Raw genomic sequence first — 13,276 nt, 5'->3', positions numbered from 1 at the left:
ATACAACACTAAAATCATCTTTGGTCCCAAAAGTTAAAAGGAAGTTACATCAGTTTCTCTGTTTGTTTACATTTATTTAAGGTTTGTCTTCAGAAAATGTTTTTTTAATTTGTATTCTGTCCTAGCTCATCTAAAACACTTTATATCTTCTCCTGTAATTGCGCTGACTACGTAATCATGGTGTAAATAATAGAGGTTTTGTACTTAGCACATAGAGACCATTGTATCTCATGTGTAACCATTTCAGACACTTTACTATATGATTGTACAGTATACTATATTAGAGATCATTATCAGATTACTGTAAAAAAGTAATTCACATTAACTAGCCAGCTGCAGACCAAGCACACACTTTAACAAAAACCTTCTGTGACCTCTCTAACACTGACAAAGCGCTATGCAGTTTTCCTCCTTTCCCTTCTAGTAAAATGCACATAACATTAAAAGACACCAAAAAAAGTACATAATATTGTAAATGGATCTCTCTCTAGATTTCTAAGGAACCAGAACATTACTTAGGGTCAGCAATTAACTAGCAAAGCACAAAGGGACTGTATAACATATCATTTCATTCCTTTTACTGATCAGCTAACAGGATACACTTTTGCTATATTGACAAGTCTCTGTTATTATACCATTATACCATTCCTCCATTACTTGACTGCAGTGGAAGACCTCACCCAAGAAGTATGACTATGGTGCAGGACAATACATCTTCTGAGTCCCTTTTTTGAGGGTTTTGATAACATTTCAGTGTATTCCTTTAAACTAATCTGCAAGTCACCCTAAAGATCACAGTGTTTAATTTTTAAGGTTTATTTATGGATATTCATTTTTTTTTTTAAAAACAACGGCATCTACAAACTACCCTAATTATATCATCCCTCCAACACATGGCACAGCATGCTGAAAAAGCTTATCCAACGGTCACTGTGCATGCCATCATTCAGAACTACTAATCACACTGAGTTATGGGTCAGTGAAACCCATTAATTCCAGGGAAGACTAGCTTTAATTAATCAAATGGCAATGTTCTTAATCACGCTAGAGGATCATTAGAGCTTCAGCTATTAGATGCTAAACTTAGCACTCCCTTCAGGTACAACTTTCAGTGAAATATAACATTAAATATATGATAAAAGACTACTATGAGATTAAAAACAATTAAAGTTTCCTTTAATCTAATTATTAAACCAGAATTTTTTAAAAAAATCTAGTTTATGTGGAATGCAAATAAGTTGGACAATGACAAAAGAGAAACAGTTTCACTTTCTGGTTTTGATGCATCAGCACAAGGCTGCATTGCCTGAGAAATGAACAGTGCTGAATGTTCAAATCTGGAGCCTTCCCTGTTTCTTTTCGAATTACAAAAATGAAGTTTCATGGAAACATTTCCATTAACTTTAGGATTGGTAAAAACTGCTTTGCAAAAAATCTACATTTTGCACTTAAAATTGACTTGACAGCGTCTATGAATTTTTGTTATCTTTTATGCAACTAAGTACTGGTGTAAACATCAACCCACACTGGGAATAGTTACACACATGAATACACTAAAAGTCTGTGGAACAAACTCAGATCTGGTGTGAGTGCATACAACTCCACTGACTTCCATGAAGATTTCACTCATTTACATCAGGTTTGAATTTGATTCCACTGGGGGCAAGGTGGCGTCGTGTTCCCATCTACAACAAATGAGAAACCTGTTGAAAACACTTATAAATATGCCAACCCATTATTACATGGGAGACACACCAGAATTACAGAGCATACAGGATATTGGTGAAGTCTCCCTACTAAAATTCCGACTAAGGTTCTAAACCTTATTGCAGAATTCAAGTTCTCTAAGCACAGAACATATTCTTCTCTTCACTGAAAGATCAATAGACGTGAGAAAATTTGAGCTATGTAGAATGGTCTGTAAACATAAAAAACAGTGAAAAACAATAGGTTCTACCATACATACTTCCTCACCTAAAATTAGCTTTAAAGGAACATTATAAAAATGTCTTAGAGTTAGGCCCAATTTAGGCATCAAACCAAATTATTTAACCTATTACCAACCAATTTTAACAGAACCACCAATCTAAAACCAAAATATGCCATAAAAGTGTATGCACCCTACACAAAACACAATGTTGTAGTCTTAGAATATCCTACAATATATACATCATGCATTTTGGGTGGCTCCTGATTTCCTTAAAATTCCCAGACTGCTGAACTGACGAATAAAAAATGAACCTTGAGTGGTGTGTAGAGTCTATTAGTGGACAAACTCCTCAAAAGTATTTTGTGAATGAAAATTATGTAATATATATTCAAACATGAGCAGATACCTATGTACTTGTGTTGGATGGGTTGCACTGACCGTGCAGCGGGTAAAAGTGCTAATCTTTCACAAGTAGGAGTCCCAATTCAAAATCTGATTGAGGTAATACATGAAATGAATTTGGTGGTTTTAGTATAGTCCATAGTGTGTCTGTCCATATCACCAATCCACCAGCCCAAATATCTGACATGGTTGCCTGTCTCAGCTACAAAATGCACCAAGGATGGAACTGCAGGAGGTCTTGCAGGTGAGAAGTTAATTGTATCGACAAAGCTACATGAGGAAGTGTACACAGAGTTGGTGTACACTAAACTTGGCTTATGTTATTGCTATTTGTCCCTCACTTTCTTTTCATATGCAATAAAATGTACTTAATTTTTGGAGGATTTCTTTCTTTTAACAGAACAATATAGAATAACATTCCTACTGGGCGATGAGATAGTGGCAGAGCGCTCATGTTTCTCTCTTGAGCTGGTAACCGGAAAGAAGTACTATACGGGTGTTTAATCCAAAATATTAACCATACATCAGATATATATGTAATCATTTTATAAAGAACATGCTTTTGAGTGGCCAATAATTATAGCCTCTAAGTCAATGGCTTCTGAATAAACGTAGGTCTTCTCTTTCTGTACATAAATGGTCAGCTGTTCTCTGCCAAGACACTCTTCCTAAAAAAATGAAAACTTCAAACTATATGATGAGAGAAAATAAAATGTTGGTTCCCCCCCCCCCCCCTTTGCAGTCTCATTCAGATGTAGCTTTCATGCCTCCAGACGCTGAATCTCAGGTGGGTGATCTACTTCTCTTGATTCTGTCCGAGCACGAATGTAATCACTTGTCTGCCGGCTGTTCTGCTGTCTGCTGTTCATTCGCCATTTTTTAACAGCTAAATACATATTCACAGCATATACTATCATCGCCAAGAAACCAAATATCTAAAAGAAACAGCAGTAAAACTTGGTCAAAGGCAATCATCCAAATCAAAATAGTAACAGCTTCCCAACAAAACTTTTAGAACTTGGTTTTGTACTTAGCACTGACACGTTGTGGCCTATGAAATCAGCTGCAATGCCTTTTATTTTTAAATGCATTTTAGCATTTGTGAAAGGTACTGGATTAATGATTTTAGAGACTGAAGTTCTCTAGCCCCAGAAAACTCCTTGACATTGGCAGTGTAAGACAATGTTCGTGTCAAAGGGGCCTTTAAAGAGAGAGAAGATAGTTCTTTCCTCCCATCAAATCCTAGACGTTTCTGCGGGATTTAACAACAAAAATGCTCAACACAGATTGTGGGTTTTGTGAGACTGAAGAAGAGAGAAGCTACCAGTTTATTGCTTATACAAACTCAGCAAATGGTAGTGGTTTTGATCACTATGGAGCTAATCTGGCCTCAAACCAGTGATGCAAGTATAAATAACTTAGTGCCACAATGAGAATTCCACTCTTCCTTATCTACTATGCTGTGAAGCAATGCAAGTTGATTGCTGCTACTCTAGTGTTGTCATAATTCCCATATGGCATATGGTACTGGAAGGCAAGGAGAGAAGAGATCATTGTCCCAAGATCAGGCCCCTAAGAGCAGAGGAAATAAGGAGTTAATTTTTTACTTCTCCTCAACTTCATCTCTGCAAGGTTCTGTGGAGTAGTTGTGTGACTAACAATTATTATATCCAGCCTCACAAAACTCATTAAAATTTGCCAACGCAGGCATAAATCGATTCACTTGCCCTTATGATGGTTGTGGTAATAAAAAATTAATACTATTTTATTCATCCATAAAAGAAACTTACTAAAGAGCATGCAAGGAGAATATTGCAGGTCTGCCTGTAACAACTTTAAAGTGGGTCTGACTTCATGTATATCTGTAACCTTTTATTAAAAGGTAATAAAAAATAATGTATTTACAAATCATTATTTAAAGTTATAGAATATCTGAACAGCTAAGCCTAAAAGTCAGTTACTTTGACTATCACCATTTAAACTTTTTTTTTCCCCCTCAAGTCACAAAGGGTGAGCTGATTTCCTTGAAATCAAAACACCGCTTCTAGCCAAAAATGTGTAGACGATAATCATAAAAAGTATATGGATGGGATGGTATATGGGGATGTGTCAGCAAGGCTCGGGGAAGTATCCAGTGGGGTGCAGGAAAAAGTCACCCTTTACTTCTGATAAAAAATAATGGTCAAGAGTAAAGAAATGTGAATTGTTTTCTTACCACAGCAGCAATTTCTGCTCCAGTTTTATGGTTCAAAGCAGCAAGAACTACAGATGCAATGAAAAAGAAGAAAGTGCTGAGTCCAGTGTTGACAAGATCCTATGAAAATAAAGTTATTAGAATTACTACACAATCATCCTTTTCTGTTTTATACTGAATGGATGAAACACAGAGGAAGATCAGAACAGAAGCTGCAACACCACCACTTCCTCCCCCAACTTCTATGTAGTTTCCATTTGCAAAAGAGGCAATGATTCTTATGCAGGAAGCACATTACACTCAAAACACACACACATACAATGCTGGATTTAGGAGCAGGCGACCACCTGGGGTGCCAGGCTTGGGAGGTGCCAGGCTTTGGGTGCTGTTTTTGTTGAGAAAATAAAATGTTTGAAGTAAAATGTTTCGGGTATTCCATATGGGGATTCATTTTTTGCTAACCTCCTAGAATGTTCTGGACCTTTATAGAATCTCATGGAACCTTCCAGACTTTCCAAGAACTACATTTTCCTCAAATCTCCTAGAATGTTGTCGGCCATTCCCCCACGGGTATACAGGGGGCGGGGCGTCACCAGTCAATCAGTGACATATAAGAACGAAGTGAAGTGAAGCGAGAGCCCAGCTACAATATTGTGAACCTTGTTTTATTATGTAATTGTGAAAGTGTACGTATGGGAGGGCACCAAAAGGGAGGTGGGAAGCCGAAATGGAGGCACGGGCGCCAAAGATGCTCTTCACCTGGGGCACCATTTGGTCTAGGGCCAGCCCTGCACACACACACACACACACAAATATGTACATGCTATCTGAGCTCAATTTGCAAATCATCGCTGCAGATTCAGAATGTTATACCTATTTATAGGCAGAGTTAGTATTGAGAAGCAAAAAAAGCACTGCTAGTGCAAACAGTGAATAAAACTATTTTACTACAGCTGACATTGAAGAAATCTGCAGCATTCCAACTGTTTAACCTTAATGCAGCTCTCATGTGTGACTCAAACGATTGCCCTGTCTTTCAAGCCACTGCAGCCAGACTGTCTTATTTGTAAAAAAGTCCTCCATACCTTATGACACTATATCAATAATACAGAATGTCTGTATTTTCTCTCACACACACCTCTTATTCGTATATGTAATATCCAGACACTATTTATATAAGTCCATAAAAAAACCACACACTCTCCCCAAGAAGTTACCAGGATTAGAAAGAAATTTGATTGGGTTTTTTTTAAATGTAGAAACACTTTCAGCAACATATGCAATTTAACTAACTAGAATGAAAGAACTGAGAGGTGACGATTACTTACAGCAGATAAATAGCTTCACAGAGAGAAGGTACTAAAAAGTCTAATTTAGTGCAGTATTTCCCAAACAGTGGGTCGTGACTGGGAAGGCTGTAGATAGGTTGTGGCCCAGTGCGGATGGCCCACGTGGGGGTGGTTTGGGGTTTGTCAGCAAGTCCACCCTGCAGTGGCGACTCCTGTCCTTTCCAGGTGATGTGGTTCAGAGATTCTAAGGTCAGAAAAGACCATCTAATCTGACCTCCTGTAAAACACAGTCCATAGAACTAGCTCAAAATAATCCCTAGATCATATCTTTTACAAAACCATCATCTTGATTTTAAAATTGCCAGTGATGGAGAATCCACCATGATACTTGGTTAATTGTTCCAATGATGAATTACTCTTGGGATTAAAAATGTACACCTTATTTCTAGTCTGAATTTGTCTAGCTTCAACCTCCAGTGATTAGATCACTGTTATATCTTTCTCTGCTAGATGGAAGAGCCCACTGTACCTCTCTCTGCTAGAGTGAAGAGCCTGACTCTCAGACCTAACATATGAGGCCACAGCACCACTAACTCAAATTTGGTGCAGTCACCCCTCCATCATGATAGATGGAAGGGGAATAAGCCAAAACACTCAGAGCACAGAGCTGGGCCGAGCCCTGCAGGATTGGAACCATCACTGTAGGGTGAACTTGCTTGCCCCAGTCTCCCCTACACTCCAGGCCACAATTAAAATTGAAGTGGGAGGGCAGAGATGCTGCTGCAGGTGGTTGGTGCCAGTACAGGTGGGGTGGTTGGTCATCACAGGGCGATGACGACACTGGCCTATGGTTTTCCACACACACCCCTTCTCCCATGAATTTGGACTTCAGTGGGTCATAAAAAAAAAAAAAAGAAAAGAAAAGAAAAGAAAATGTATTTGGTGGATCACCCTAGTAAAGAGTTTGGGAAACACGGACTATAGTACAAAGGCATAACAAGAACCAAGGGCTGAAAGCTGAAACCAGAGAAATTCAAATTAGAATTAGGCACAAATTTTTAAACAGTGAGGGTGATTAATCACTGTAACACACAACCAAAGAAAGTGGTGGATTCTCCATCTCTTGATGTCTTCAAATCAAAACTGGATGTTTTTCTGGAAGGTATGCTTTAGTCAAACATGTCATTGGGCTCAACAAAGGATAACTGGGTGAAATTTAATGGCCTGTGGTATACAGAAGATAAGACTAGATGATCTAATGATCTTTCATGGCCTTAAACTCTCCGTATGTGAACATCTATGTCAAAGAATGCAGAGTAGTACAGGCAAGGAGTACTGGCCGTCCATAGACCAATCAGTGCCTCAAGAGCTTTCTGTTTATCTCCATATCATAGGCTGGTGTGAAGCATGACTGTGAGAGGTCCAGGACTGAATGTGAAATATGGCTGAAGTTAGGTTGTACCTACATTTCTCCATGATTTTTCTTAGGTAGGAAAGGTTGGAGTCAGGGTGGTAGTTGGAAAGACTCTCTAAAGCAAGTTTTATTATCTTGTTCTACTGTATTTTTCAAGAAAGTTGCCAAGTTTCTCCTTCTGAAGAAGGCAGTGCTTCTCATTTAAATGAGACCACATTAATTCCATTTTGAAGTTCTTGTTTATGAATAAACTTCTGGATCTTCATTCTTCTGATTCAGGAGATCCCCAAAGTCCATTAATATAATTAAACCTTAATTAAACCTTACACATTATTTCTTAGGCATCCCAGCTGTGACTGCTTTATAAACCACTCTTCCATAGAGGATGGAATTGGGTGGAGACGAGGAATAGGGGGGCAAAATATGTCTGAAAGTGATGTTGGGGCATATACTGATAACATTGCAAACTTACATAAGAGTACACTGATGTCATTGTGGGGCTTTATGATCCAACATGTTGCCACAACCAGACCATCAGGGCAGGGAGATCAAGAAGGGGGGAAAAAAAACATAACAGCCTCAAATTTTAAAAGCTGAAGTCTGGTTTGAAGACGCTAAAGCTCTAAAGAAGAGAGGAAGCTACAGTGAGGATTCAAGAGGCAAAAGATGTTCCCTAAAATTTTTTTTATATATATACAGATGACAAAATGAGTAACCATAACAATAAAAAAGAATAAACTAATTGAAAAAAGATGCAGTTTCAAATCTGGCCACAGCGTAGCTGAAGTTTTTACTATTGTATTTATAGACAAAGTAAAACCACATCATACAGACAGAAGAATTTCAGCTGAAATTACAGCAACCTCATGAGACAGCAAGCTGTGCCATAAAACGGTGTTCAAAGCTGCTGTCCATAACAGAGTAAAGTCTAGGATCTAAATTAAATCCACTCTAGACTGCTACTGTTCCTTTAACCTCTCAGGAATAATTTAATGACAGTGATTTGCTGTGACTGGCTAATGATTTGTTAACCAATGGTCATATAGTGGTTCTAATCAAAATGAAAGAAGTATCTAAAATATGCCAGATAGTGACACTTTCAATACAGTATCCCTGGGGTAGACGTTTAACTAACAACAGTAGGCCCACAGGGCTATATTTTCAAAAGCTGATCCCCTTTTGATCTACTCATTTTGCACCATATCCTTTTTTTTTTTTTGGTGCCCACAACTGATTGAAGGTGCAAATATTAGTAACTGGGTGACAAACTACCTCATGAAGATGGGCACAGGCTCAAAATCTGGGTCATAATCTAAATAACGCTGGGATGTCAGAATAGGGGACAAGGGGGGCGAGAAGTTTGGAGTTATTATTTGTAGTCCTATAGTATCTAGGAGCCCAAGTCATGGATCAGGACCCCATTGTATTAGGTGCTATACAAACACAGAACAAAAAGATAGTCCCTGCCCCAATCATCTTACAATATAAGCCAAAAGACAACAGATGGATACAGACGAAGATGGAGTACAAAGAAACAGGACAATATTTGTCAGCATGAAAGGCAGTGGTCTCAACACACTAGCAGCCTAACTTGTCAATTTCTTTGTAGACATCATAGAAAAGGAGAGTTTTAGGTGAGTTTTGAAAGACAGTAATGAGTTAGTTTTGCAGATGTTTACAGAGTTGTTGCCTTAGAACAAATTAAACGCTTGCAGGCAAATGTACAAGCAGAAGATCACAACAGTGGATGTGCTGATAAAAGCCTCATTAAAAAACATTGTGATCCAATCTTCAGCCCACTGAGTTTAATCTTAGGTGACCTACATTACCACCCAATTTTTCAACTGTGAAATTAAGACTTTATGTTTTACTTTAATTGTATTTCTGTGTCTCTAGACTTTTTGTCTTTCCTGAGGCAGGGCTGAATGACATAAGCAGCAGAGCAGTACACAGCAAAACAGTACCCAGGCAGCTGACAGAAGAGGCAATGCAAGGATGCTGCAATGTGCAACAATCATCCCACAGTCTTTCACCTTTAAGAGTCAAGCATGGACAGGCAGAGGGACCACAGGCCTAACTGGAGTGGGGAAACTGAACAGAGGCTGTGAATTTGAAGAAGTCTGTTGCTGCGGATAGGCAGGAAGCAGCTTCTGAAGAGCTGCAAGGGAACAGATGGGGAAAGAGCCTTTCTGTTAAGCATTCCAGGTTGGGTCCATTGCCAGGAGTTGGGTCTTTTGCCCAATGATAGCAGTGACAGCCACATGCCCTTACCTATTCACCTCCAAACCTGAACACATGCAATTCTCTAGAGAAATTCTGGATGAAAACAGATAAGAAACTGCACAAGCCATCAGAAGCTACATAAAGGCAGATTCATGCATTTAAAAAATTCATTTACACGGATATTTATTTTATTGGGGCTCTTTTTTTTTAAACAGAATCCTTCTCTTTGCCATTCAATTCTTGAAATCCAAAAGCTGACATTAACTATTTTCACCTCCATCTAAATGTATGTAATCTGGAAAACAAACCTGCACTTCAAATGGATGAATCTGTCAAAAACCTGCTATAGAAGTTTGAGGTCTACCACGCTCCAAGTTAGTTTCTGCAAAATAGATAGCTGAAACAAACATTTCCTTTTAGCTTCATTTTCATTGTCCAAACTCTCTAATTCTTTCCCCAAACCATCACTTTACTTTACCAAGTTTGGGCTGTTTTCTCCTTGTTCTGCTGTGTAGCCATCAATTTGAAGTTTATACACATACCAGTCAGCCTGCTGAACCCAATCTCTCTGATCACCCCATAATTTTACTCTGTAGTCATGTTATTAAGCATCATATGATCAATCGCAGGGCAGTTACTAATGGAAACATGGTTTGCAAAGTAAAAATAAGTCCTATAAAGAAATAACCAAATTAACATTGTTAGAATCCAAATTCCCATCCTTCTCAATTCCACATTTATTTTTACCCATGCAACAAAGCATTTATTCAAATACTGGATATTGCAACTAAAAGAATTCAGGATTCATGTTAGAAATCTGTCCGAAGGGACAGGGTCCCACCCATGGTAAGACAGTCAACAGCCAATATTTTCAGAAATGACTAATGATTTTGGGAGTTCAATATGTTCTGAAAATCAGGCCCCTTTAAGGCATCTCAAAAATTGGGCGCACAGAAAAACCAGGCACCAAAAAAATCACTAATTACTTCTGAAAAACTTGGCTAACATTTAATGATTTTGTGGCATTGGAAGAGGTGGTCAGAGTCAGATGATTTTGTCTTTATTTGGCTCCTGCCATTATATAATGGCTCTTGCCATTTCTGGCTCTTTGTATAGGCTTTGCTGGAAGCACTGCTTCTTGAATGAGTGTGACAACGTATGCCATTTTTATTCAGTGTTTTCACATTTCCACCTCTTTATTTTCTAATTTATCTTGGTGTGTTGTTTAAATTCCGTGGTGTTCAGTCTCCTATTCCCTCTACCCCTTCCACATTACTATTCACCATTCTCCTGTCGTTCCTTATTCTTCTGCCAAGTGTTTGTAGTCCTGGACAGCAACGGAAGTTACTGTCTACTATTATACACCTTACCATCTATAGATGCCAAATGCTAGTAGAAGTTCTTGGATTTAAGCTAAAGTTTTACTAGTGTATCCTTAGCAGAACAATGCACCACTGTGTCCCATGATGATTAGAAAACTGTGCAACATTAAATGGAGATGACGCACGTAGAACACAAGCCTGCAGCATAGAATAAACCCTGACAATGGTTCATAAGTTAAGAACACGAAAAGGATGCATTTTCTTAAAGGACATCTCTGTGACAGAGATGGCAATTTCCTGTAGTATCATGGATAAACTTTAAGTCAAATTAAGTTAAACCTTACTAAATTAAATAGTATATATCATTGTAAGCCAGGGATTGTACGCAATTCATGGGGGGGAGGACCACAGCCCTCCAAGAACTAAGAGTAATGAGTGGTGATTAGGAAAATTCACTCAGACTGTGGCTGTGTCTATACTAGAACACTTACGGCATTGTACCAATGCGGCTGCACCGCTGTAAGAGCTCTAGTGTAGCCATTCTAAGCCGCCAGGAGAAAGTTCTCCTATCGACATAATTAATCCACCCCCAATGAGCGGCTGTAGCTATGTCAGCGGGAGAAGCTCTCCCACTAACATAGTGCTGTCCACATCAGCATTTATGTCAATGTAACTTGTGTCACTCGGGGGGGGGGGTGATTTATTCACACCCTGAGCAACATAAGGGATAGTATAGACATAGCCTGTAACACTTTCCAAGGGGTACCACCACCTGGAGAGGCTTGTATATTCTGGTTCAAACTGGATTCTTTAGCAAACCAACAGACAAGGAAAGGACTTTTGGATAAACAGCTTGAGTTTAAACTGACTCAGGGCCTAATCCAGCAAATGAACAGGACCTGTCTAAAGGAGGTACCAATCCTTCCTTTGGGTGAACACCTACTCATGGGTGTTCTTGTTCTGAGCCAAGGTAGTTATGAACTTGTAATGGCAGAAAAACCCCTGGGTGGGTCTGATGCCTGCCAGAACCCTTGTTGGAGTTGAGGTGATCTCTGGTAAGCTTACTAGTATGTATGTGGGTTCTTTTTTTTTTTTTTTTTTTTTTTAATGTTTTCTCTGTAATGCTTTCACCTTAAGAATAAGTGTGCTTGCTTAGGAAGAGCTCATAGACTCAGACTATAAGGTCAGAAGGGACCATTATGATCATCTAGTCTGACCTCCTGCACAACACAGGCCACAGAACCTCACCCACCCACTCCTGCAACAGACTCCCAACCTAAGACTGAGTCACTGACGTCCTCAAATAACAATTCAAAGACTTAAAGGTACAGAGAATCCACCAGCAAGTGATCTGTGCCCAATGCTACAGAGGAAGGCAAAAAAAAAAAAAAAAAAAAACCAAAAAAACCCCCCAGGTTATGCCAATCTGCCCTGGGGGAAAATTCCTTCCTGACCCCAAATCTGGCAATCAGTTAAACCCTGAGCATGTGGGCAAGACTCACCAGCCAGACACCCACAAAGAATTCTCTGTAGTAACTCAGAACCCACCTCATCTAACATCCCTTCACAGGCCATTGGGCATATTTACCGCTAGTAATCTAAAAGCAGTCAATTGCCAAATTAGGCTGTCTCATCATATCATCCCTTCCATAAACCTATTGAGGTCAGTCTTGAAGCCAGCTAGGTTTCTTGCCCCCACTGCTCCCCTTGGAAGGCTGTTCCAGAACTTCAATCCCCTGATGTTTAGAAACCTTAATCTAATTTCAAGTCTAAATTTCCTGATGGCCAGTTTATATCCATTTGCTCTTGTGTCCATATTGGTGCTGAACTTAAATAACTCCTCTCCCTCCCTCGTATTTATCCCCCTGATGTATTTATAGAGAGCAATCATATCTCCTTCTTTCAGTTAGACTAAACAAGCCAAGCTTTGAGTCTCCTCTCATAAGGCAAGTTTTCCATTCCTCAGATCATCCTAGTAGCCGTTCTCTACACCTGGTCCATGTTTCAGAAAGATGAATTCAAACTAGGAGACCAGAACTGCACACAGTATTCCAGATGAGGTCTGACCAATGCCTTGTTTAACGGTACTAACACCTCCCTACCAGAAATACCTCGCCTGATGCATCCTAGGACTGCATTAGCTTTTTTCACAGCCACATCACATTGGCGGCTCACAGACATCCTGTTATTAACCAATACGCCCAGGTCCGTCTCTTCCTCTGTCACTGATAGCTTACAGCAGAAGTTCTTGTTATTAGTCCCTAAGTGCATGACCTTGCACTTTCCACTATTAAATGTCATCCTACCTATATCTATTACTCCAGTTTACGAGGTCATCCAGATTTTGTCGTATGATATCCCAGTCTTTCTCTGTATTAGCAATACCTCCAAACTTTGTATCATCCACAAACTTTATGAGCACATTCTCACTTTTTGTGCCAAGGTCAGTAATAAAAATGTTAAATAAGATCAATCCCAAGACCGATCCCTGAGGAACTCCAC

General features: G+C 39.2%; 1 protein-coding gene across 1 annotated transcript in view; it reads right to left on the bottom strand.

The window, feature by feature from the left end:
• Window positions 1–2,816: 2,816 nt before the first annotated feature.
• CMTM4 (CKLF like MARVEL transmembrane domain containing 4) overlaps window positions 2,817–13,276 on the bottom strand; it is a 45,991-nt gene continuing 35,531 nt past the window's right edge. Inside the window, exons 3-4 of the mRNA XM_067540099.1 lie at window positions 4,548–4,646; window positions 2,817–3,267 (exon numbers count right to left, since the gene is read on the bottom strand). Coding sequence (XP_067396200.1) covers window positions 3,094–3,267; window positions 4,548–4,646 — 273 coding nt within the window. The 3' untranslated portion in view covers window positions 2,817–3,093. The remainder of the gene's footprint in view (window positions 3,268–4,547; window positions 4,647–13,276) is intronic.

The sequence above is a fragment of the Emydura macquarii genome, unplaced genomic scaffold (genome assembly GCF_026122565.2).
Source record: "Emydura macquarii macquarii isolate MOO-44397 ecotype Brisbane River unplaced genomic scaffold, CSIRO-AGI_Emac_v2 contig_561, whole genome shotgun sequence".
In the NCBI taxonomy this organism is placed as follows: domain Eukaryota; kingdom Metazoa; phylum Chordata; order Testudines; family Chelidae; genus Emydura; species Emydura macquarii.
Note: the sequence above shows the minus strand (reverse complement) of the source record. Positions and strands in the feature narration are given on the sequence as shown.